Source organism: Phasianus colchicus, chromosome 6, assembly GCF_987193195.1.
Source record: "Phasianus colchicus chromosome 6, bPhaCol1.hap1.1, whole genome shotgun sequence".
NCBI lineage: Eukaryota > Metazoa > Chordata > Aves > Galliformes > Phasianidae > Phasianus > Phasianus colchicus.
The window spans coordinates 45,041,075-45,068,414 of record NC_143441.1 but is presented as its reverse complement, the minus strand read 5'-3'; the positions used below and the strand labels follow the sequence as shown (position 1 = coordinate 45,068,414).

General features: G+C 36.6%; 1 protein-coding gene and 1 long non-coding RNA gene across 4 annotated transcripts in view; one reads left to right on the top strand and one right to left on the bottom strand.

The window, feature by feature from the left end:
- The window catches only part of LMBR1 (limb development membrane protein 1), a 62,185-nt gene that overhangs the window by 1,824 nt on the left and 33,021 nt on the right, over nt 1-27,340 (bottom strand). For 2 of the 3 annotated variants that reach the window (XM_031615952.2, XM_031615953.2), the window contains exons 6-17: nt 18,232-18,358; nt 17,673-17,741; nt 15,225-15,289; nt 14,066-14,138; nt 9,642-9,701; nt 8,788-8,868; nt 7,720-7,796; nt 7,420-7,497; nt 6,525-6,598; nt 6,201-6,291; nt 4,707-4,773; nt 92-253 (exon numbers count right to left, since the gene is read on the bottom strand). In XM_031615952.2, the coding sequence (XP_031471812.1) occupies nt 92-253; nt 4,707-4,773; nt 6,201-6,291; nt 6,525-6,598; nt 7,420-7,497; nt 7,720-7,796; nt 8,788-8,868; nt 9,642-9,701; nt 14,066-14,138; nt 15,225-15,289; nt 17,673-17,741; nt 18,232-18,358 (1,024 nt within the window). The remainder of the gene's footprint in view (nt 1-91; nt 254-4,706; nt 4,774-6,200; nt 6,292-6,524; nt 6,599-7,419; nt 7,498-7,719; nt 7,797-8,787; nt 8,869-9,641; nt 9,702-14,065; nt 14,139-15,224; nt 15,290-17,672; nt 17,742-18,231; nt 18,359-27,340) is intronic. The other variant, XM_031615954.2, reaches the window with a different exon arrangement.
- LOC149917581 (uncharacterized) lies at nt 20,669-27,210 on the top strand. Its single transcript, XR_016467901.1, has 3 exons — nt 20,669-20,932; nt 21,238-24,502; nt 26,922-27,210. It is a non-coding gene; the product is annotated as an uncharacterized LOC149917581 (long non-coding RNA).

The following is a 27,340-nucleotide window of genomic DNA, read 5'->3' as shown; positions in this document are numbered from 1 at the left end:
TCACAACATGGAAGAACAGTAACAATACAAGGTATCAATGCTAGAGAAAAGTAATATGAAGTACAAACTAAATTTCCAGTGCTATTATTACCTAATGCCTTCAGGAGCTCTTCTCGCACAGCAGAAGTGAACTTTCTGACCAGACATAATGTTGTCATGATAGCAAAGAGCAAGTTGTAAGATAATACAATATAGAAGTTTCCCAGCCAGTTAAACCTTCCAAAGTCTCCAAGCAGATCAAATCGAGTAATTCCTGTTAAAATTGAATTTGAGACTTCCATTAAAACCTTGATTACATTTTCAGAAAAATGTACAACTATCACTGTGTGGAAGTGAAGTAGTTTCAGACAACATACTGTAAGACGTGGTTAAACAGACATGAAAATGCTATCAAGTCACTTGCCTCTTTGACTACCATAAAACTAAGACACTTAGCAAAATGCTTTCTTAGGTTTCCTAGCAAAATGTTTGAATAATGAGAGCTCAAGTAACTCCTTAGTCTAAAAAAGAATTCTGCTTTTACAGTTTCAGTAAAAATAACTGGGAAAAGTCAACATTAGAGTGAAAAATGCTTAAAATTTCAGTTTCTATAAAATCTACTTCAGAAAAATGATAAAATACATTGTGGACTTTCTTGTTGAAAAACACAGGCAGTACAGGTTCCATGAGAACCACAACACTGAGCTTTTGTATGTCTGTGTTCTTCAGAGCATCTGCTTTTGAAACTGAAGTTTAATGACTGCTTTCCAACTACAGCTTTTTTCCCAGAGCTATCTGCCTGTATTTGCACCTAAGGAAAAGAGCCTGGCTGAAAGATGGTGCTGACAGGTCATCTTCACAACTTTTTACAAGGGTAGACAGTGATAGGACAAGGGGGAATGGTTTTAAGCTCAAGGAGGGAAGCTTTAGATTGGATGTCAGGTGGAAATTCTTTACAGAGACAGTGGTGAAGTGATGGAACAGGCTGCCCAGAAAGGTTATGGATGCTCTGTTCCTGGAGGTGTTGAAGACCAGGTTGGATGAGGTCCTGGGCAACCTGGTCTAGTACCAGATCTGGAGGTTGGTGGCCCTGCCTGTGGCAGGGGATTGGAACTTGGTGATCCTTGGGGTCACAGAATCACAGAATGGCCAGGGTTGGAAGGGACCTCAAGGATCACCAATCTCCAACGCCCCTACCACAGGCAGGGCCACCAACCTCCACATTTAATACTAGACCAGGCTGCCCAGGGCCCCATTCAACCTGGCCTTGAACACCTCTAGGGACGGGGCATCCACGCCTCTCTGGGCAGCCTGTTCCAGCACCTCACCACTCTCTCTGTAAAGAACTTCCCCCTGACATCCAACCTAACCATCCAACCCTTCCAACCCAAGCCATTCTATGATTCTGTAATACACAAATAATAATTGTCTAGCATCAGTGAGCTGTTACATACCTAAAAACACAACTCAGAAAATGTCATGGCAACATGTTCTCACAGTTCAGACTAACATTGTGAAGGAAGGAAGCCTACCTTGTGCCAGAACTAAAATGGCATCAGAAACTAGACGTGGTTCTACAGGATCTGGAATCTTTTTCTATCATCTTATTTTTGAAAAGGTTGAGGCCTTTTAGAACTACAACTTCATCAGTAATACTAAGTGAAGAGACAGAATGAGGTCAGCTGCTACCTTCCTTTCAAAGGTAAGCTCAGCACTTACAAACCTCACTGTACCACAGTCCGGTCTCAAGACCCTCAAGACTCCTCAGCCAGCCATCAGCATATTAAAAGGCAGACGTTTCTTGTACTCAGTCATTTAAATTGAAAAAAAAATCGAACCAACTTTTGTGTTCAAGCAAAACATGACACAATGAGAAAAGTTTGAAAGGATAAAGGGGGTTTAAAAAATCAACCCAAAGTTGACCAAAACAGCAAAAGAGAGGCAAGTAGAAATAAAGCAAGAGAGATGAAGCACTGAATAAGTGGTAAACAGTTGAAAAATAACAGTTGTTTTCACACTTGAAGCCAAACAGTGCCCTTAAGAACATTTTCAAAGCAGCAGAGTGTTTTACTCAGGCTGCAGAGCTACAGGAAAACTGAGAAAGTCAAACCTGAATGTATAGACTTCCAGACCCTCAAAGGAAAAGAAACAAAACAGGCAGAAAATTGGGTGAATTTATCTGGACACAAAGGCGTTCAGAAGAATAGCTGGCAATGGTGCGGGAGTTCCAAGGACAAACAAAAATGGAGCACAACACTTCTGTAACATAAGCTACACATTTTCCCCTTACAAACAGAAAAAAGTCACTGCTCATGAGAAAATCAGACAGCATCATTCTGTAGGCGTGCTGGGGAAAAGGTTAACAAGCTTTTGTGACTCCTCAGAAGCACAATCTACACAGGCTGTAGAAAAAAAAAAAAAAACAGTTCCCAAGACCACAACTTGAAAAGCTGCTCAGAACTGAAAGCTACAGCTCTGGTAGACATTTATCCATGACAGTTCACGACAGTTTCCCAAATGAAGCACTAAATAATTGTTCAGCTTTAAAAAAAATCAGGTTTTAAAAAAGCTGTTCAGGTTAAAAAAGAAACACTATTTTAAACGATATCTGCAAATGAGTTTCATATCACGTTTTGCTCTACCATTACAAGCAAGAGAAGAATTCTGGGAAAGCTTTCATCATATTAGAAAATTCCATTTAGTTCACAATTCTTTGTTTCTCTATTTCTCTGTTAAGTGCCCTGTTCTCCATTTGCCTCATAGCAATACAGTGCTGGTGGGAAACAATTTTCAAGCAGGACTACTAAGGCTGAAAAGCTCTGATAAAATTAGTTAGCTTAGTAAAAGCTATCACGGACTAAGAAAGATTAGAGACAGCTCATCCACATAAGCATGCTGTTTAACATTAAAAAACGCTATTTCCATCTTTAAAACTTGAAGAAGGTCCCATACATGTACCAGATAGCTTTTGCTATTTTACCTTTCACATAACAATAATATTTAGTGCTTTCTGTACAGTCTAGAAACTTGCTTATATAATGATGTGAAAAGACGATGAATCTGCCTAACATATTTCTTTCTTTTCACCTTTTCAGTCCCACAGGGCAGTAGCATGTAGTGCAACACATGTTGATATTTTTGCAAAGCGCCACATGACTCACTGTACTCTAACACACTCTATTAATCCTGTTTGGACAGCTGTGTCTGTGCATTTGTTAGCTGTGTGTTAATTGTTCCATCTTTTTTCTTCTTTTATTTATCTCTATGGCAAACTATTCAGGAATTTCATTTGTCGGCCTTTTTTTTTTTTTTTTAAAGTGAGTTTTACCATTAATCTGTTTCCTACGAGACAACAATGCACCCAGCATGTATACTTTCTTCCACAGAAGCCACTTATTATCATCCGTTAATCTCACAGATCATTAACAATGATCTTTTTAAAAAAAACAAATGATTAATGCAGTAAGGCAGCGAACACAATCCTAATGTTGCAATTCTATTTTAATACACTAATTTTTCGATAAAATCTTCCTCAGCACTAGAAGTGTTGTACGAAGGTCTTAAACTATCTTTATGCTAACACTGCCTTAAATACTTGACCTACTCCTTTATTTATTTCAAGTTTTGCTACAGTTTTGTGTTTGTTTCTTTTTTTAAGAGTTCTAGAGTGCATACTTTAGGATTCAACATTCCCACATCGCAGTCATTCACTCATCTATCATGTTATGTTAAAGAAATGATTTAGTATGTAACACTCGCCTGTAGATATACACCACAAAAATATACAGTACAGCTTAGTGGAAAACATTAGCTACTCTTGATTTGACTGTATTCTGGTTGGAAATAATTAGCTACAGAACTGCTGTTGTACACGTTGCTGATCTGTGGGCCTGAGCTTTAACTTAAACTGAAGACATACAGCCTGAGATAAAGTTTTTTTTCAATACAGCCAATTAAATTCACATTAGCTGCAAGTATCTTCCACTACTTAAACATCTACTTTCATGTACTTGGTAATAGCCTTGCAATCAAACTTTTAGAATTCAAGCTGAAGATTAACTAATTCAACAAAACTAAGATACCAAACATCTTGAACATCTTGTCTTTCCAACCGGCTACGTTGTTCACTTTGAATGCTACTGCTGGTTCTTTAAAAAAAAAAAAACACATGACAATTGCTTCAACTCTGCAATATCAGATCCGTATGATTTCCATTTTAAAACTGAAGGAATGCAAAGTGCAAGAAGACTTCAGTGAAAATGAAAGTAGCCTGGTTATCACAGTGCCAAATAGAATTAATCAACAAAGATTCATTACATTATTTTAGAAGGCATGTCCACTTAATGTAACTTCATTTTATATTTGAAATCCTCAAATGTATTTTCTCCATAAAAACAAAGTACTGTAATTTGACATTGAACATAACATAAAACTATTTTATTCTGCCCTGTATGTAGCATGTATTCTTCACAACATCTCCTTTCAATAATTTTGAAATCTCACTGCCTTTTTAAAAGTGTTCTCCAGAAAATGCATTGCTGTTTTTTAAATGCACGTTCTTCAGTATAATAAACAGCTCATATTATAGAAAGGCTCCCAAACACAGACAACAGCATGAGAGTAACAACCACACGTTTTGTTGCTCAGTTGTTTGGGTTTTTTTTAACCCATTATTAAATGCCCTTTATTCTAATATTTTGTATTATAACATTCTACACTTCACTTACCCAGTGTCCTTGACATCACTGGCAAAGCTGAGCTCAGCACCAAGATTGAGACACAGTTTCCAATTATCTGTTTGAATATGTCAAATAGCATTGAGATGATAAACAGTACCGTTAAAGGGAAAAAAAAAAAAACAACAAGAAAATCTGGTCAAGATATAGGAAAAACAATTGAATAAAATATTGTTCAAACTGAACCTTAAGAATTCTACAACCTGTTGGTAGTCTTGATTACCTCTGTCACACCTCTCCATATGGTGTTGCACAATTGATCATCCAAGAGTTTAAAAAAAAAATCAAATATGTATTCATTTATTTTTAATCAAAGCATTAAGATTCAAAGCTACTATGTTGCAAAGCATCAACTATTTAATTCCTGCAAACCGTTTAGAAAAGAACCATTCCATGAGCTTAACTAGATGACTGATATATCAGCTTAAGCTTTGTATGTAACTGCTTGCAGGATTAGCATTATTTGAAAAAATTACAACAAAGAGTTTCCTTTCAATTGAATGCCTGTTGACTACTTTAAATAGTATGAAAAAAATCACAGCTGTTAGATTTTATTCCAGTTTTTGTAAAGCCTTTTATAAAGAGTAATTGAAACTTCTTTCTCTCAGGAAGGAGCACTTTCTTCAGCCCTAGTTCTGTAAGAATTCTAAAGAAAAACTCCAAACTCCTTAAAAGAGGGTAGATATTCATGCATCACTATTTATTTCTATACTATTTTTGTATACTGTAAACAAACTATACAAACATTAAGTATATTCTAATTCCCTAAGTAATCCACTATAACCACTCCATGTTTACCTACTTTCCCCTTTCCAATACTTTATGATAAAAACATTTTTATCCAATACCTTTTCTTCATACTGAAACACAATGATATATAATTAAATACAACATCTGTTCCTTGGTTACTGATCACCTCCCCTTGTCAGCTGTGGGAATATTTTGCAAAAAAAAAAAAACATGTTACCTAATGCTAAGGAACAGCATTTGTTGTACTCAAGCCAGTGCTAAATTGCAGAAAGTCAAATTAGCCTCAAACTGCAAAATGTTGCTGAATAGATCTCCTCAGTCTTAGTTTAATTATTCAAATTTGAATTACTCTGTCTGTATTACTTCTAGCAACCAAGTTCTTCAGATTTCAAACAAGCTCCCTGAAGTACAGTTAGGCACAATCAAAGTTACTCATTAGCAATACATTTCCTTTGAAAAAAAGTTCTTTCACCAGCTTTTCTATAGCTAGTAAAAAGCTGGGAATAGCAGAGCTTGTTAACAAGTGAATGGATGCCATCCAAACTAAACAGAGCACATCCTTTTTCCCACTCATTCAGCATTTTGAAAATCTTCCAGTTTGTGTTTACGCAGCTTACAAACAAATAATGATCACTGCAAATGAGCCATTCGGGGCAATTACTAACTAAAAGAGTCAGTTTGTCTTGGGTGGCAAGAGAGAGGAGGGGGCTGTCACCATCACAGAGTTTATCTTACCTTTGTCATAGTTGTATCATCCTTCCTGGGAATGAAATTTTCAAAAAAACGAAGGCTGTAGAAGCCGACGACAGAGGACACCATGAGATAGCTGTGAGAATCAAGGAAAAAGGAACCTCCAAAGAATGTAAGTTTCACTCAAGTTCTCAGCAGTCTCCTAAAAGTCTTAAGAGCCAGAAGGGGGGGGGGGGGGGAACAAAATACTTCGAGTGTTTGAGAAGGAATGACCTATCTCTTTTTTCTTTCCAAACGCCTTAGTAAATAGAGTCCCAGAAAACTAGATAGAATGCTTATTAACAGACAGAATTCTTAAAGAAAGGATACAAAATCAAAATTATTTCAAGTGCTGCTCCCACAAAACCAAAGGTGGATAGGGACGCATTTCCTATTCCAGGTCCCTAGGAAAAAAATACTTTGCATAATTTAATAACATACACACAACATGTATACATAGTTCAATTATACATCTTAGATGAAACAAAACTTTTTCTTAATTATTTAAGGATCATTCTGATGTTCTATAACCTGCAAGCCTCACATCCCTTGCAATTGCATCATCTAGCTTTCAAACTTGAGTGAAATGCAGCATTAAGTTGGAAGTTACAAAGTTTTGCAATTCATGCACCTATCCACCATACTAGAGGAGAACTCCAGAAACTAAAATAGGAGATCTCTAAAGATGAGCAACTGTTCAGAAAGCAACAAACAGTGCAGCCAACAAACCAAATGGCTTTTACAACTCTGCAACCTCATATATAGCTACAGGCAGGGGAAAGCATTACCAACTTACATACCCTTGTGATTAGAAGGACTACTACTCAGTATGCTATTCTTTACTTTCTTGAAGTTTTTTTGGTTGTTTATCATAAAGGAGGAAAAAAACATGTTTTGAAAGATTAACACAATGATCTCAAAGGCTTTTCGTATACTTTCTTTACTACCTTTTTTTTCCTTAAACTGAATATTTCTAGACTGCATAGAAGTAGATCATGCCAGAAAAATGCAAAACTCCAGATCAGTTATTTACTTGACTGATCATTACACGTTTGTAAAGATTATGGACTGGTTTTATTAAGAACTCACTATATCACGATGTGTAGTAAATGCTTCAGCAGAGCTGAAACCCAGAGCAACTTCATAAAGTTTCAAAGTGCACTTCTGTAAAGTCTCCAAAGTGTTACCAAGACTATAGAAATGGCGTAAGAGAAGTTTACTTTACCCCTGATCCTTTTGGCATTGCAGTCTCATCAACCAACAGGTAAAGAATGTTGAAAGCAACTAATAGGACTGAGATGGACTATGAAGAAGAAGAAACAATCTAATTAATTAAAAGCATTCCACATTTGAGCAATGAGTATATATATCCTCACTGGAATTCATAATGGTAAGTTCTTTCAAAATGATCAGGAAATGTATTGAGTTTATTGCTTAAAGATATCACCCAGAGTATTTAAAACAACATCCCCAAATGAGTGAAGAATTCTTCATTATTCTTCCTTTAAAAAAACGGAATTCTTACTGTCTCAATCAGCAGTAATATCATAACAGCTGGATACACTAAATTCCTCTCCCAAGCAGAAGCTTTTTTCCGACGTTCTGTTCAGAAGAGAAACACAGAAGCATATTAACACCGATGAGCTCAGAGTGAAACAAGCAACAATTATTTAGGGTTCTATAAACTCTTGCATGTGGATAACAAAGCAATCTTCTCTCAAATTGACAACAACCAATTCATGATAATAACCACTCTGAAGAGAGGTACAAAGCAATGCCCAAAAATGAAGACTTCTCTCAGAAAAGTTAGGGAGAAGGACAGAAGCAATTTTTTTTTTCTTGTTTAACATTGTTTCCACCATAACATTTTTTTCCCCTGGCATACTGTAGTATAGCAGAGGTTAAACTACAATGAATTTAAAAACACTTTTTTTACTCAGTTCATAAAGTCTCCTAGATAATGGCGCTGTATTCCAGACCTTGCTCTGTAAGGCAGTATTACACTGAATATTGAGATACATAATAAAGGGCAGAACCGTACATATATTTTAGTATGAACTCAAGGGTAAGAAGGGAATTTAAATATCTAAACTTCTTTTTCTTTTATCACATAACTGACAAAATAGGAGACTAGCATACTTTAGACATACTGACATTCAATACAACCAAAAAGAAAAGTCAACAGCTTCTTACTGCAGTCTTACCTTTGCACACTGATAAATGCAAAGTTTTGCAAGCCTGCAAATAAGTAGGGAGACTCATACTGGGTGGCTGCCAAAGAGTCACAAATGTCACAATACATGAAAATGGTTGTGCTACTGATCTCCATGCCAGGATGCCAAGTATTACAGTTTCTTTATAATTGCATTAAAATTAAAATCCAGATCAGACTCTCTCTTTAAAACATTTGTTAGGCAGATACAACGATTCCATGTAAGGCAATTCTAGAACCAACGACAGTTTGAAAGGACTGCAAATGCACATATTTAATTAGAAACAATTGGAATTAATCAGGTGATGTTGCAAAATGAACACAGTACCTTAAAGTCACTTAAATTGCAATCCACATGGAACAGTATGAAAAGCATATTACCTAGATTTGTTTTCTTGCACTTCACTTTTTCAAGCTCTCGTTCCAACTCTACTGTCTGGTTTTCCAATGTGGAAGATATCCCTTTTAAAACACAAGACATTATTTTGTTTTGGATGGGACCAAATATAGTACTGCAGAACATACTGTGAATATTCAGATTTAGGAGACATCACATTAACACTTGTGAGTTCAAGCTGCAGGAGTCTTTCTGATATTCAACTACTTTTTAAAAATGACTAACGGTGTGGCAGCATGACACAGAATGGCTTGTATGCCTCATTCTTTTGCCTCCATATGACTACCATATCAAGAATGCCCTTCAAGAGCATTATTATTTAGCAACTTAAAGACAAAATGCACTTCCGCCCCCAAATTAAGCAAGGTGGTGACTGGACCTCCAGTTTCAACTTCTACTTCTCCTTCCCTTTTCTTAGTCTCTCAGTCTCCATACTGCTTCTCTACCTGTTGCAGTTTCTTCTGTCCTTATCTCCATTTTACCACCAGCCCATTGTAGTCAGCCACTCCGTGCTGCAGAACTCCCACCAACCACCACAATTCAACCTTCTTCACAGCCACCCATGAGATTCCAATCTTTCACACTCCCTTTTAGTTTACAGCATATACATGTCACTAATAACTAATTCCTCAAACTCCTTTCTCTACACCAACTGAAAATTGGCAACAGCGTTAGTACTTCTCTGCCTTGCTCATCTTCTGCCTAGAAGTTAATCATCAAGTCTTCCTCCCCTCCCCCGGGTAGGTCTAGGGAAGCCAGCCTATCTTTCCTCTCCATCCTTTTCAACCTCCAATTCAGCCAATCAAACTTCCCAGTGCAAGCACACTTAGGTTTCTACCTTTGACTCCAGTTGCTGGCCATCCCCTACCCTTGGCCTCACCTCTGATGGCAGGCAAACCTGTAATAGCATAATATTACAGATGTTTTATTGGCTTTTTTTAATGCTAATAAATTTCTATGAGACTAATAGCATGAACAGGCTTTTATCTCATATCTCAATAATTTGCCTACAGAAACTAGATAGCACGTAGATTGCTGGCATGCTCACACTACTTTATGGTCCAGTTTCATTGTTTCCTTATTTTCTGTTCTCTGTTGATCAACCTAACAATTTCAATACAAGGTAAGAAGATAAATTTATCATCCTCCATCCTTCAATTCTTGCAGTATTCTGCTGTGTGACATGCTAAATGAAGCAAGCATATTTCTTAATTTTTTCTTTTTTTTGGTGAAACATTTACTCTGAGTATGAATTTTTCAATGCAGAAATTTTCAGCATAAAAATCTTTCAGAAATCCATTTCTGAAATGTTTCACTGCATGTTTCTTTAACACAAAGGAAATGTGTTATATGCAAAAACGTGCGATGTTTAAATTTATCTTTCTTATGCGTGTTATATCACTGATATGATAATATTTACATTGGCTTCAAATCTTACAAAGATCTCGAATCCTAGAACTTACCACAAAGATGTATAAATACTGTTAGTCCTAACAATTTTCATTCACTTGAAGTGTCTGCAATGGTCATTATTTAAAATTTATGTTGAGAAATGAAACAGTCATCAAAATATGGTGGTGTTTTGTGTCGGATTTTTTTTTTTTTTTTTTTAAGAACAAAGGTTGTTCTGCATGTTTGTTTTAATTTTTAAACATGTCTCATCATCATTTCCTACTCCTAAGACAGTGTTTTATGGAACAACTAATTACTGTAAGTTGAATTAAGAACATAGCTTTAGAGCTCAGTGGAAAAAGTCTCCAGAACCATAATAGAAGCAGTTAAAATAAGAAAAGTTAGCATCTGACGTTCTCCTCTCCATAATTGACTTAAGTGGACTCTAGGGGAAGCCTTTATTTGAGGTATATGCAGTTTTTTCCCTTTAACTCAGAGCTCAAGACTGATATCTATGGGAGTCTTTCCAACAAAGTCAGCATAATCAAATTAGATCTCTAATGAGACACTTCCATACATATTCTGAATTGTATCTAAGTGCTGTTGTGGTTCCTCCTTAAAAGTAGCAAACAGGTTGCTATACAAAAGGATATTTTATGAGCAGGGAAGGTGAAGTTTCAGATCAGTCAAAAGAGTGTTTGAAAAGGATGCAGCTAAATTCTTAAAAGCTCTACACCATTAGCTTTATTTCAAACATGCACAAAGTTCAATGTCAGCGCTGTCTAGCCAATAAATCAAATTGGTAGACGAGACTTGTTTGGACTAGCAATGAAAAGTTAGAAGGGATTCTCCAAGAAAGCCACAAAGCAGCTCATTTAAGGTCAATTTAACGGTATTATTCTGTTTTTCTTCCAGCCCCGACATAAGATTTCAGTACCTCAAAGGAAATTGTAAGAGTATCTATTTGCATTCCCCCTAGGTGATTGGCAGTTCAACACCAATTAGTTCAAAATTACACTGTTACTAGCGTGCAATAAAAACAACACCTTTCATCTTTCTTACATAAGTAAGGATACCTTCAGAGCCAATAACTTTGATCAAGTAAGTATTTTTGATCCTACCCCACCCGTCTCTTTGGATTCAGGAAAACTAATAGCTGAAGGCAACTTTTTTCTTTTAATATAAAAAAGTCCCAGCTTTATTCTTCAACTGTAGGAGTGATGTGGGTACTGAAATATAATACACTGGAAACAAACATTTTCCCAAATCCCAGTATCTCTTCAACAGATAAAAATACTAGGGTAGATAACACGATCAAACCCTTCCCTCCCTCACCCTCCAATTTTCACTTCGATACTGGAGAGGGGAGAAAATGAATTTTCACAAAGAAAACAAGCAGTTTCCCAGATAGATTTGTGTTCAAATAAGAGGAGGTTTACATAAAATTTTATCAATTATACCACAGCCACAATAGTTACATCCACACTAAGAAAGAAGGGCACAGCTCATACAGCCAAACTCTTCCTCAAGAGATGTTTTACCCAGCCAACCCTGTGAACAAAGATTCATGCTAACCCCTGACTACATCCAGGCACTGTCTGAGGAAACATTAATTAGGACTGACCACAGTAATACTAGGTGTGAAAGCAATTATTCCACCACGAAATAATCAGCACTGATAACCACCAAGTACTGTTTAAGGCTGTGAAGAAAGGCCAAGAGGTCTGGGGCTGTTCAGTCTGGAGAAGACTGAGGAGGGATCTTATCAATGCTTATAAATATCTAACAGGCAGGAGTCAAGCAGATGATGCCAGGCTCTTCCCAGTGGCGCCCAGTGTCAGAACAAGAAGCAAAAGGCTCCAACTGGAACACAGAAATTCTCTAGTGAACCTGCTTTAGCAAGGGTTTGAACTAGATGATCTCCAGAGGTCTCTCCCATTCTGTGATCCTCTTAAAAATGGACTCTATTTTCCCAGTATAATTTGTGTCTTAGAAAGACTTCTGGCAGAGAAGATGAAACTTTCCAGCCTTGCCGCATAAATGAGAACTGTACTTAATTACTTAAATAATTACTCACAGAAATCTTGTGCATGTAACATCCACCTCCACCTACATGCTATTTACAAGTTAAGCTAAAAAGCAGATAAAATCTTAAGTCCACTATTTTTCTCCGTATACTGAAGCCTACATTCTCAAGCATTTCTCTAGATAGCAGTGTCAACATCATTCCCTCAGCATGTGAAACAGAAGAATTCAGTTCCCTCTTCTAAGAAGAATTAAGCACCACATCATTCATCTCTCCAGCTCTATGAGATGTGAGTGGATTGCAGTTCTACTTTATGCTGAATTGTAAACAATTCACCAAAAAAGATCCAATCTTTCTGCTAGCGCAGGTGACTTCCTTAACTAGAAGACCAAAATGCAGGTTCAATTAAGATTTCTAGTAGGTCCATCTCAGAAGTGATTGCAACAGACATAGACAGAGAAAAACAACAATCATCTAAATTACATTCTCCTCCTCAATGGTGGAAACCACTCTGCACTACTTATAATAGATACTTGAATAACTATTTGTTCATTTTTCCGTATTGCTTTTTCTCATCCGTAAGCACCATCACCATGACAACATAAAATATTCAGTAACAAATATTTTACAGGTGCTAGCCAACATCAAACACACAAAATTATAATTATCCCATCATAGCTTCAAAGATGTTCACTCCAAGCATCTTTTTGCATGCTTGTATGTATATGCGTATATATGCATACATACAAGTCAGTATTAAAAGCAGTAACTTCCAAAACAGCAAATGCAAATGCTACTTTTAAACTGAAACGATGCCTGATTACTCCTCCACCCATTTTAAATGTTGAAACAAAGACCATTACCTACTGTTATCAAAGATCCCTTCCCTGATCAACTTTTACCAGAGACTTACTGAGAACTGAAAGAAAAGATTGAGGTATCACCGAAGAGTAGAAAAGAAAGGCAGGAAATGAAGAAAATTAAAGCTAAAATAAGTCACGTCTTCCAGAGAAGACAACAGCAGATGAAAGCCATGACATGAAAAATCTCTTTTTTCAAAACTGAAACAACTGCATAAATAGTGGATCAATAGCTTACCCACGCAGCTAATAGCAATTTAGAAAAGAGTACGTACAATGTGATTTCTAGATTTAAAGAGTTAGAACTGATACATTTTTCCATAACTGGCATCTGTTATTCCTTATCTTAGAAACTAAAGTTTCACATTGCTTTTAAAATACTTTAAAACATGAACACTTTGTCAAGAATGGCAGAACTGTAATACTAACATCAAAAAGCTCAAAACATTGATGTAATTTATTCTCTGTAATTATTCATTAATGGATACATAGCAACAATTAAATTAACCATACAGCTCCCAGAATATAATGAACTGCTACAATACTTAGATTCTAAACTAACAATTAATTAAACAATTGAAACAAACAAAAAAAATTTCTGCAAATAAACAGAACTAACAGTGTAGGACACTGAGCCTTCTGATGGCAGAGTAAGTTACTGCTCTTTGGGAAGGGATAAAATACAGTTGTTTATCAATCCAAATTATTTTTACAGCAAGGGCGGTGGGTTTGGTCAACTTCTGTTTCATTTCTTATTATGAACATTAACATATTAGAACTGATGAATATGTTAAAAACAAACAAAAACACACAAGCTAACCTTGAACACAGTAAGCAATGCATTGTAAGCTTACAATGACTGTTTCATACTAAGATCTCAAATTATTTTGAGAGAGGAGCCTATTTAACACTGAGATCAATACTCATAACTAGGAGCACTGTACTCTAAATACTGTATTGTAAGCAGTAGCAGAACAAGCATACCATTAAGCTTCCTCTGAATTGCTTCTTCCTCTAAAGTGATGATATACATCTGCTCATCTAGGTCCTCAAGAATCTGTATTTGGAAACAGAAATATGAATTGACTGAGTATCAACAGAAAAAATCACCTTTTTGATTTACTTAGGCTTGTTTTGTTCCAGTAACCTTTATTTTGAATATATATTCTACAACTTCAAAATATAAATACAAGAAAGAACAAGAAAGAAGAGATGATTCCATTCTGTTACAGATCTTTTTCTTCGCTGCAAGCAAACTGTTATGTTTTTATTTCTGGTTAAGACTCTTACATTTAATCTCAGCCTAAGGATATTAGGGGAATGGGACATTACAGTGACCTACACTCACAACCTACTGACCTTCACATCCAATCTGATTTAAACAAAATGAACGGCAGATCTTGAAAAAGTAAATTAAAAGAATTTCTCATAAACCAGTAATTTAAGCAGATAAATTGCTGTTGTTTTTTGTTTCTAGCTTCCAAGAAGCCTGTCTATCTACCTTAACGTCAGGCACTTTGAATTTAAAGCTTACAAGCAGCAAAACAGTTGTATACATTCTCTTTCTATTTTCAAGATTGCCCCGCCAATGATAAGAAATGAAAGACCTAAGCACACCCAGATTTTAGTAAACACAAACTAGGAAACATGACAGCAAGGTCACTAGAGCATCTGCCTATGGTACAAATTTTTTCCATTCCTTCACATCTTTCAGTACAACCACAATATAGTATCTACATTTTAGAATTTCTCACGTTGCCAGCTACCTCATGGCAATGCCAATTTCTCTCAGCTAAGTGTACCCCCAGATAACTCTCTGCTCTTGTATCCTTACCTCTTGAGCTCAAACCAAGAACACACCTTTCAGGCACTAGTAGGCAATACTGGCAATTAATATTAGTACTGGTGCATTAATATTAACACCAGAGAAAGTCTATACTATTAGAAAAAGTTCTTTGAGAAAAGCAGCCTCTTGTGCTATAAGAAAAAAAACTGAAAACAAGTATATAGATAACAACTAAAGGAACTCAGATAAACTGAAGAGAGAATTAAATAGCAGTACAAGTCTTCTGCAGGAAAATACTGAAATGCCACTGTACCTTCTCCCAGATAGCACTCAAGGACAGATCTGTGTAACACTTACTGTTGGCTTCACAAGCAACTGACCCATTACTGTAAACATCCGTGAAAGTCCCACTGGCGTGCATACTACAAAGGAAGGAACATTACATAAAACAGTCATTTCGAAGTCAAAGACTAGCTTTTCTTTGCATGTTCTGTATCAAATATGTTATACTCCACATGCAACCACATACAGTTTTCAAGATAACTGAAAGATCTTCCAAATTACACTCTGAACTTTAAACCTTTTGCTGTTGTATCAATTTTGAACAAGACAAGCATCTCTCCTTCAAGGGCACAACTGTTTTTCTGTCATCATAGAGATCCCTTATAATGAGAGATCTTATGCTTTGAATAAATAATCCTGTGAGCAAGCTTATGACACCAGAGGCTATGCCTACTCTAGTGAAATCAGCAGTGCCAGAAGATGTTCCTGGGTGCTCAGGCAACATTGTCTATACAAGTAAGTTGCTGTTAACTATCTCTACCATGAGTTTGCCCTCAGCCAATTTGTATTTTCCCAAACAATTCCCAGGTAGTTGTGGAGCCATTACCCTGGGGCAATACGCACACAGTCACCATCTAGAAAATGCAATGTCATTTGTGTGGATGGAATGACACAGTGGCAACTGTGCTGGTGAACATCAGACATTTAATCTGCTCTCACAGGTGCAGTTGTAAGGTCAAGAGATCACAAAGATGTAAAAATTACACTGCAACTTCAGTTGACAGTAGGCACAGCCGTTAGATCTTAAGCCCTCCTTTGTATGAAATAACAATTTTTTCCTTTTTGACAGTGATAGCCTGTGATAGCCTCCAGATACAAAGCATGTAAGTTTCTTGGGAGAAAGGCTCAATCTGAATTTTATTCTATTAATTTTTTATTATCAAGTATTAGGAAGACAAGCCTTCAAATACTGAAGGGTGAAGGAGATGGAAGGGAGTTGTATGTAACAACATGAATTTGGACATTTATGGTTTACATTATCGTAAATGTTGTTAAAAAAGGAAATGCAGCACATAAGATGTTATAATGAAGATTACATTTGCTTTCATTAGCTAGTACATTTGCTTTCATTAGCAACACTACAACTACTATATATCACAGAAATAAAGAAGCATTCACAAAAGCTAACTTAAGCTAGTCTTCCTTGACTAAAGAGAGAGCCTGCAGGCAAAAGAGAAAAAAAAAAAGCAGCACTGCTGCAAATCATCCCAGCAATAAGGCTGTCATTTCCTTACTGGTACACTGCTTCAGCAATTAGGCCACCTGAAGTTCTAATGAAGCTCTACCCCAGCACCTACCATGTTTCAACTACTGAAAGTTGCCCTTTTCTGTTATGCACATAACAGCTTGGAGGGCTGTAACTAACTGGAGTGATTTGGTTCTATAAATTCAAAATAACCTCCAAAAAATGGCATTTAATCCCAATTATTATGATTTGTATTGCTAGAACACACACTGTTTTCAGATCCACTGAAACAAACTGCAAGACACACTCAGAAAGTTTTGTAAGCCAAATTCCCCACTGAAAGATTTCATCTCAAATATCCCAAATGTTCATGAGTAAGAGTCAGAATCACAATTTTTATATCCCCCCACCTTCACTCCCCATTCCCTGAACATCGGTTTTAGAATCTCCACATACAAAGAACCTAAGGAGATCCACTAAGTTCTCCAAGCAACACCTTTCCTAGGCTGACATGCTTGGTTAAGTAAATGTCTCAAAGTACCAAGCCCCACTCTGTAATGACAGTTCTGTAAATGTTAACTGTCAACCTTTCAAAATCAGAGAACAGGTGAAGTCACAATTTATAGCAAGGGACATGTCCTGATGCTCCCTGCACTCTCAATTTCATTTTATTTTAAAGAAATAACATGCAGGCAGTGGAGGTGAAAAGAGCCCTGACGCAAAGTCTGACTGGGAGCATCCTGTCATCATCCCTATTCCCCTAAGTAAGGATGATGGAACTCTGGCTAGGACTAGCTGGAATAAGACTGGTTTTTAACTGTTTTGTCTGGAGGTCTGCTATACAACTGCATACTGACCTGTTACCAGTCCTGGACTAACTGTATTATGTTCCAACTTCTGCCTTTACAGGAATATTTCCAATTAAAAACAGGAAGAGCATAGATTACTGAACACAGGACAAACTAAATGATCTAATTTCACTCTGTACTGGTGATGTTTTGCCGACATTTCATGTAAAAATTGTGTTTTCATATGGAGAATGAGAGCCCCTCCTTCTCAAACATCTGCTTTAAGAAATTACAATTGCAGGTGCAAATGCAACACTGCACTTGTTTACAAACTTCAGAATTCCAACTTATCAAACTTAAACCAAAATTTAAACTTATAAAAATATACAATTTTTCACATCCAACTTTCACAAAGAAAAAGTTTCCTTCAACCTTTAAAAATAAAAAATAAAAATTATATTTTTGAAAAAAAATCAGGAAAATACTTACACAGAAGTAACAAGCATCCCATCAGTGATATACAGGAATATAAATATGGGAGGTAGAATTCCCAGAGGTCTGCAAGAAATGCAATAGGCACAGCTTTAGCTTATTACAAATAGGCTATTTATGTCATAAATACAACCAAATTAACTCCTTTCCCTTAGCTTTCTTCCTCAGGATTGAAGAATTTCTGTATTTTGGAGTATAAACTAAGAATTACTCAGTTAACAAATCTGCAGGCAACAAAATCCTGTAGCACTTAACTTGAAAAATATCTTCAGTGGCTTCAATATCTTTAGTAGCTATGCCACTAAAATCATTTGTTTTTATCATACACATACAACACCTTGTCTACACAAGCATGTAAAGTATCAGCATACTGAAAACTCGTCTAATAAACTTATTGAAAGGGAAAAAAGTTATTGACTACATTAATACAACCTCTCAATCTGTGCAGTAGTCAGATAGCATTTAGTAGAAATAAACCTAAATGAAAACAGCTGTGTATAGAATTAAAACAAGTGCAAAGGAGTCTTTTATTTGTTTGTTCTTTAAAATTCCATACCGTACAAAGACTCCATACTGGCAGCATCATTGTCTATGAGAGCTGAAGCCACCCATACGATTCCAAGGATAAGCAGTGCAAGAAGTATGAGCATTACGAGGGTCTCCAGAATGCGTGCTCTGATCCCCTGCAGGCAGAAGAAGGGGAAGGGAGAAAAGCCAGAGACTTTCAATCAGACATTTTCAAACATAAGTAAAATACAAATAAATAGCAGTTTCTTCTTCCTTGATATATACCTGTATTTTATCACACAGACAAAAGGATAACATGTAATGTGCTTTTAAAATACAGTCTTCCGTGTGCATAAAAAAGGAAGTACTTATGGCTTTATAATGCCTGGGTTGAGTTTTTCCCCTTAAAAACTGCTTTATGCTCCCCACAGAAAACTGCTTTAAATTGCATATGCCTCACAGTTCTCATTAATCTCATTATTTCATAAAATATTCTTTATACCGCATGATTTTGTCTGAGCATTTTTAAAAGATGGATTACTTTTCTAATACTTTCAGCAAAGAAAGTGGATTAGCAAATTTTTATCTATGATTCCAATCAAGGGAATGGAAAGGCAATTATGGCAAATAGCCCAGCAAGCATTAAACCTCACATAGGTACAACACACCAATTTAGTTAAAATACATTCTTCAACCGAAATTGCTTCTGCTCCATTCCTCACAGTCTGCAGAGCCCTCCAGCGCAAGTTCGCAGTAGTGCTCCTTTTCCCAGCCAGCCTGCTCACTGCTGCATTGCTTCCAGCAGCACCAGCACTGAGTGCTGAGCCCAGCTGTTCTGCAGGCGTGTGATGTGTGTGCCTGCAGAGCTCTGTCACAGTTGTTTGTGAGTAGAAATGTCACAGCGCTCCAATAGCCAAGCGTTACATTTGCACATCTATGCCAAAAAGCTTTGTATTACGTATATATACACAATATTATAGTATGCATGTATACACACACTGTGTTTTACTGCTTATTTTAAGCAATGGAGCAGTCAGGACATCTTCAAATATCCTTACTATTAACAACACAACTTCAGACTGCTGTTCATGTAGCAATTTTATTTTTCCTCAATTATCAGTATATGCATCTCCACAAATAAACTCATTTGCCTGTTTCTCATATCCCAGCTTGTGTGACAATACTGAAAAAATCTACATCACAGTTCATAGAAGGAAGTTTTACCTTATTCTTTGCCCACTCTTACCAACTTTTCTCTCCCTGCTTATCACAAGACAGTAATAAACTCCACACAAAACCATTTACCTTGAAAATCAGGCTCTCAATATAACTACAGCATCAAGCAATGAATGAAGACCTGAGACATCTTAATCACATGTATGTATCTCCTATAACCACCAACTCCTCCCTGCCATCAATCTCCTGCAGAAGGTTAGCACGAAGGTAGCACAAAGGGAAAACCGGACAACTTGAGACCTTCACAACATTTCCCTTAAGGCTTCAGTGGGCAGATGCAGACAAATGCCCACCAAGGCTCTTAAACACCAAACTTCATATTAGAGGTAGTATGGATAAGAGGTTAACTTAATCCTACAGTGTATTTCACATATAGTAGAAGTGGCTTTGAGAGTCATTTATTAAAATGTAATTTTTCTAGTGCTCAAAAACTTGCTTTACTTCCATGAGCTATTTTCAAGTCGAGAGTATAAGCAAAACACATATTTAAAGATTAAAGATATTCCATAGACATATTAAATACTGAAGTTGTGAATTTAAGCAATAGGTTACCAGAAAATCAATGTATTAGAGCTCAACTTCTATGGTGTTACCCCACCCCAAATCACAAACTTCTTACAGACCTGGAGAATATACTTAAAACAGTGACCTAACCTTAGGAGGTAAATAAAATATGTTAAATCTTCTACACTTCCCTGCATCCGTCCTTCTTTCACTACAGGATAGAGATACAGAGCCTTTGTTTTGCAGCAGAAACAAAGACAATGGTTGAAGAAAACCAAAACATTCAAGGATCCACGGGAAGAGACCTGCTCCATGCCTTACAAGAAGCTTGAAAACTCTTCTTCTAAGCAAAAAAGTGAAAAAAGTGAAGCTGCCCCCTGGGTTTCCGGCAGCCTCAGCCACAAAAAGTGGATTTTAACTTCTCACGTACAGATGTCAGCCTCTCCAATTTGTTTCACAGCAATGGCTTCTTCTGGGCAAAGCAAGAAAATATTTCACCTTATGTGGAACCCAGAACACTGAATTCTCCTCGTCTGAATGAATGGAGTACAATTGTCAAAACAAAAAAACCAAGAATTGCACCATGATGCAACAGAGTTGATATCAACTGTAAATACCTTCCTTCTTGCTGCAAGTTTTCTCTGAGGACAAGGTTAGGACAGATCCTTAGAGATGGCCACAACCAGAGGTAACCATTCCTTCTTGCCAGAAAGACTATAGACACAAACTCCACAAAGCAAGATACCTGCATAATGCATCCTAATTTTTTCCATGCTACTCAGAAAGTTAGATCCATCTCCTTCTGTACTCACTAGTTCCATCTATCTCCATGGTTACGTGATATATCAACAATTCTGTGGTCTCATGTACAAACTAAAGCAGGAGTGACGATTCACTCTAACACTCCAAGTTTTTATTTTTTGTATTATACACACACACAACAGGATTCAAAAATTGATGATTTATAGAGTGAGCCACATCCACTTATTCTTTTTTTTTCTTGGCAGAAGGTAGGCTTTTGTGTTCAGGTAGTTTTGCCTTTTGTTTCTCAAAAATATAAAGCTTGAGTGTTAAAATTAGTAATATCTTTAAAAGCTAGTCAGAAAACTGTACTCCTGAATGAGGACAGGGAAAAAGTAGGCAAATACATGCATAAGAAGCATAACACTTTACTGAAAGCAAAATTATGCAAACAAAGTTAGAAATCCACTGCTGATTATTTTTTTTTTTCTATTTCTTAGGAGCAAATACATTCTGACTTTTTTTATTTTTGCTTAACATTTCTCCTTTGAGTCATTTCACTTCTCTCCCACAGCCTCACTATATTACTCACCTTCCTCAGAAGAACAAAAACGTTGTGGTGCATCCATGGCACAGAAAAATACTACCACTGCTATTTCACATGGAGTCCATTTACTCAATTCAGTATGTGAAAAGTGAACATCAAGTTTAGAGACTTGACATCTTCAGAAGCAGCCGCAAACCCACCTGAAACTGCAGCTTGTAAGAGTACATTCATTGTTCATGTTCAGACTGCATCAAATCTGCCTTGAGTACAGAGCTAACAAATGCAGGTATATGAGACTACTTCAAGTTAGCATTTCAGTTCCGAAAGGAACAACAGTTGCACAGCGCTAAATCTTAATGTTGAAGAAGCAAATGCATTTTTATCACCTGGAAATGTCCTTTAGATTTCTTTCTGGTGTGCAACTGAAAACTGCTGAAACCCGTACAAGTGTCAGAGGTGAGCTACCAGCAAGTTGCATGTGTAGGTACACATGTGCACACAGGGTTAGGGCAAGTTCAATTGTTTAATTGGGAGAAAATAGTCTCATCTGCACTTGTGATCTTTACTTAACATTCCCATGGAAACTAAACTGATTACAAGAAAGAGTAAGGGGAAAACTGTTCATGTTGTTTGTTTTCTGCATTGTTTTCATGAGGGAAAATGATGATATTGCATCCTCATCTGGAACCTGATGGTTTTGTCAGGTAGGTAAGAACAAGAAAAGCAAGCACTACGAAACCAACCACCTTGCATTGGGCTTTTTAGAAAGTTTCTCAGTATCACAACTTTGAAGCCTGCATGATAATACAAATACTACCTAATTCCTGAGGTGTCCTTCATTTAAGAAAAATGCACAGATCACGATTCCCTGTTTCATTTATTACTTCAGTTCAATCCAACCTGCAATACTGGATTTATTTCCAAACCAAGCACAGAAAACAATTCAGAGCCAAAAGGGTACATCAAAGATGAGAAAAACTGGTTTGCATCTATTGCACATTCTGGTATATAAAGGAAAGTTCAATAGCTTCTTTCAGTTTGCATTTTTTTTTTCTGTAAGTATCTGTAGAGCCTATAAGAAGGGGCATTAAGAGCACAATCTTGACAGCAGTATGAACTAAAGATAGTCAATTAAGATATCAAACTCAGATTTCAGTACAGCATTAACCACACAGCCTTAAGTAAAATTCCCATGCTGTAGACTTACGAGATGAACACGTTCACAACCTTTAGAAATAATTAAACATGTTCCCTTCTACCTTAGGCTAAGTTGTGTTGTTGTTAAATACAGCAATAAGACAACTGTGGAGAGAGCTTCATAATACACTTGCATTATTTTTCAGTAAGACAAGCTTTATCCCTGCAGTACTTCTATCAGCATGTCAATTTTAAGTCAAATCCCCGGCTTTCTCTTGGTCAGTTCTTTGCTGGGATGCTGGTTAAGTTGCAAAGACAAAAGATTTTAATTATTTCTTTTAACTATGTTGTAAGTACAAAACATCAAAAAAAAAAAAGCTGCATGAGATACAATTGCACTTGAAGTATTAAAAAGAAATGGGGAATGGAAATAAATGTTAAAGCACTGGTATTCCTAGTTTCACTGCTCTGCAGCAAGAGTAGCACTGCGACCTCATGACTTCAGTTTCCATTTGTGGACATAAACAGGAGTGGAAAAGAAAGAAATATGAATACCCAGGGAAGAACAATTAATTCTCTTAAAAAAAATCTCTAATGCCATGCTTGATTCTCGATGAATTGACAACTTGCCAGTTGGAAAGACTAGAAAATTTCCATCTTTGACCAAGATGAATAGTCCTCAGAATGAAATAGATGAAGTGATACGTACCATAGTTACTTTTTCAGATGCTCTCTGAAGATCTCAAAAAATAAAAAACAACATGAACAGAAGAGAGAGAAATCAGGAAGCATCTTCACTTGTGTAGGTGCTGATCTTGCACCTCAAGGGACCACAGGGAAGAGAGGAGACTATACAAAACCTTAAAAAGGAGAAAGATGAACAGGATGTGAAATATAAAGCCCAAAAGGGAAAGGACAGCAATATCAAGAGGTAAAAAGAACGCATTAGAAGTGTCAGGAAGAAGAATCCAATCCTGTTTTTCAGTCTTCAATTTGTAGGCCCAAAAATGAGAGGAACAATTCCCCCAGTATAGACTCATCCACTCAGGGCCATCCTTTAGGAACAGTAAACCTCATCTGGAAGGAAAAATATCATTTCCTTTGTCAGGCAATGATTTTAGTTTTGGTAGACCAATCTAAAATCTTTTTCCACAACAGTATCTGACAACAGATCCATTACCACTGTTTCCAACACTTATAAGCACATGATGATCTTTGATAATTGCTGAACAGGAAATCAAAACACATCACACAGCTTGTAATTTCCTCAAGTGAGTTTCAGATCATCTGCAAAGCAAAACAAACAGACTCCTCTAAGAAAATTACCTGCATGGTTCCCTGTTGTCAGGAAAGGAGAAGCTTGGCATCACACAAGCCAACCTGACACAAAAAGTGTTCTCCAGAGGGAGAATGGAAAATTATGTGGTCAACAAAAACTTTAGAAACTAATTACAAGTTTAGATATTACAATTAAATTCTTTACTAAGAAAACTGGGAAGGAAGACTGGCAGATGATATCCTTTAGACTCTCCCTTTAAGTTTTTTTCAACTTCAAAAAATGTTTCACAGTCTAGACAAAAGCTCACCTATGCTTTTACTCAGAGCATTTTCAAAATTCATGCAGTTCTTTAAAGTGTAAACTTAACCAAGTTGAAATACTTTGTTAAAGAAAGATGTTTAACACATCAATCCCAGCAGCCTGGAACTTGCCAGAAGCCTAGTAATATCTGTCATCTTCTGTGTACTCTAATGAGAGAAAAAAAAACAACAAAAGATGAACAAAAAAAGCATTTGAAGCTTCCAAGGTATGCGTACAAATAAAAGCTGTCCTAAGAACAAATTCTAAGGATCTTGTGGTTTGTAAAGCCTTGCAGATATCTGACTCTCAGACTTCCAGTTCTTTAAAATTCAATTGCTGAGACATTCTGAAGTTTTTATACTGCTTAATCCTGAGCTACTTGTACTGCCTGTAGCAGCGGGCCTAGGGGTTCAGGTTTCCAGAAATGCTGTGCTTTAGCAAGAAATGTTTTAATTATTCTAAGTGTTCTGACAATCTTTTTTTTTTTTTCAGGCATCATCAGAATCTTACCATGTCGCTTTCATCCCGGATAACAAATTTCCAAAATGTATTAAAAACAGCACGTGGACAGAAAAGGTAATTTGCGCTGAAAAGCCCAATGAAGTACAAAGAGCAGCAAGCATTTTGAAAGGATGACAGATGTCATAAGAAATTCAAAACTAATATATAATTGCTAAGAAAAAATTCATTTTTGTTCTTCAGTAAACAGGTATTAAATGGGATTACTGTTAAGTAATTGCAACACATTAAGACCCGTTGCACACTGTGTGTTCACACAACACCCAGAGGCTGGGTTTTATTGCAGAAGAGAATGTATATTTGATAATAGTTGTAGAATTTAAAATGAAAATTAAAACTCAGCTTACTGTCCCAGCTAACAAGAAATTCTTATTTTCTTTATTGAAATTTTGTATTGTTATATTTATACCATCCGAAACACTTCGTCATCAGATAGCATGACGATCAAGTAACAAATGAAGACCTTCCTCCACACAGATTGTCCATAAGGTTTTGGGTAGTTTGCATAACTAGCAACTATCATGCAGTAGTGCTGCTGTCTGCTCCTCTGTCCATTTAAGAGTCACACAAAATCTTGACAGGCTTAAAAGGACATCTCTGATGATCGCCATTCTTGCAAAACTAAAACAAAACATGCACTGTATGGCCAGGGAACGCACTGGTTCCAACCCAGAGCCAGAAACCCACCAACTGGTACATCTGCTAGAGGGACCACTGTATAAATGACAGCAATCAAGTCTGTTTGGGCTCATTTTTGATCTTTCAATTGTGATTAGGAAACAACTATTATTTCCCAACAGTTTAAGCATTCATTCATAAAAATACAGGTTTTAACACGCATGTATAGAAATTTGCCAAGAGTTCCTGTTTTAACACCAATTAAAGAGCAGGAGAACGTGCAGAACATTATTTTTAACTTTCCATAAATAGCAAAAATTCCTCACCAAACCAAAGAACTACTGCCTATCCCAAGAAGTGTTTTTTGTGCCAAAACAGTACCTAGCTACAGTAATTTTGATGAACAAATTATAGCTCCTGTAAGAGGAACATTTCTGGAACTACATTACAAAAAACACAGCTTTACATGGATTTAGGCAGATTTTACAGGGGAAAAAGTTAATGATCAGTGAAGTAAAAATCACAATGTGTTACACACAAGGAGTCCTAACAATGTTTCTATGGTGCAGAAAATTTAAACACAGTTCTCCATGGACATCTTGACCTCTTGTAAGGTAGGTAAACATTACTTCTTTTTTTTTACACTATGCCCTCACCCATAGGGAAAGCCTGGGAAACATTTCTGCAATCACAGCACATTTAAAATACACACAAGACCTATTGTTTTCATGTGACAAAAAGGAGTCCTAGTAACCTTAAGATGTGCTTGTTGAGACACTGGCTGCAACAAACATGCATTGTAGCATCTGCAAACATAACCAGAAGCACTACAGAATTAGAATTATGGAAGGTATTAGGTTGAAGAATGTTATATTTTGATGTTCTATATGTTACTTTTTTAGCACCTCATACCTCCTTTTTTTCTTGGTTTGTGAGCATTAGCAAAGTGATCAACTATTCCTATAGTTAGAAACTATATTTTACACATCCTTTGCTCTGACCTATTCAGAACAGCGCAGATACATATTTCTTAATAAATAAAAGAGAACCACACCATCAGGTAACAAAGAAATAAACTAAATCTAACATACTGATACTTGGTCAAATGGAGACCTCTCCATTTGGGATCTCCTCCCACTCTGCTTCTTGCCTTGCATTTCTGTTCCATAGGAATTTAAAGGTTGAAATGAACACTTTTCACAACACAGCAAAAGTAAAATCTGGATTTATTTTCTGTACAACACAAACCTTAAAATTCCATATTTCTAAAACACTGCCAGCAAATTTCAGCTGATTTCTTTTAGTACCTTTTCCCAAGCGATTCCAGTGGTTACCATTCTAGCCAATGGTGCTAGAAGAGGCAGATGAAATCACTTTACTTTGTAGAAGCTTATAGTTATACAGTATAATTAACAAAATATCAAGATTATAAAAAGAAACACAGAAAATAAAAGCAAAGTGAAAACTATAGGATCTTGATGGAAAAAGAAATCATGAATTTTTTGAGTGCCAGCTAAAAACATGAATGCAGTATTACAGGTGTGGCCCACATCAAACTGGAAAGAAAAATCCAAATTTACCTAACCAGAGATCAAGAAAAGATGCCTATTTAATAGGTTGGTGAAGACATCTCTCCTGGACGCAGCACACCCACTGCAGTGACTCTCTCTGCCACATGACTCTGTCTCTGCTGACCCAGAAGAGCATCATACCCACTTTATTACATTATATTTTCTGTTCTACAACTGTCCATCTCTCAAACAGCAGAGGATGCTAGATGGGTTCCTTGCAGGTTTGCATCTTCACCATCAGGATGGAAGAAGGTTCTGACTCTTTTTTTTTTTTTTTTTAACCCTAGGATTTATTTACTTACCCAAGACAAGTCAAACACCAAGAAGAATGATAACATGAGATTTACTGGTTGTCTGGCAGCTAAAGCATTGTTTCAAATATATGGATTCATACTACTTGAGGAAAGAGCATACGTCTGACTCTTCCCACATCAAGGCATCATTCAACTATGTCAAAGATCATATTAAAAAGGACAGATGCAGATCTCCTATTGACACAGTAATAGAAGTACAAAGCCCAAACTTTAGGGTGAAGAAATGTGAAAGGATACATAGAGTAAAATAATGGTTGTCCATGCTCCCCCTTTCCTCCACAAGTTTCCTCTGTTGCTCCACTAGCCAGCTCAGCTCTCACTAATTAGGTCTTTAGTGCTCCACTCCCTCCGCCTACCAAGTTTCCCAGACTTTCCAAAGCCACCTGCAGCAA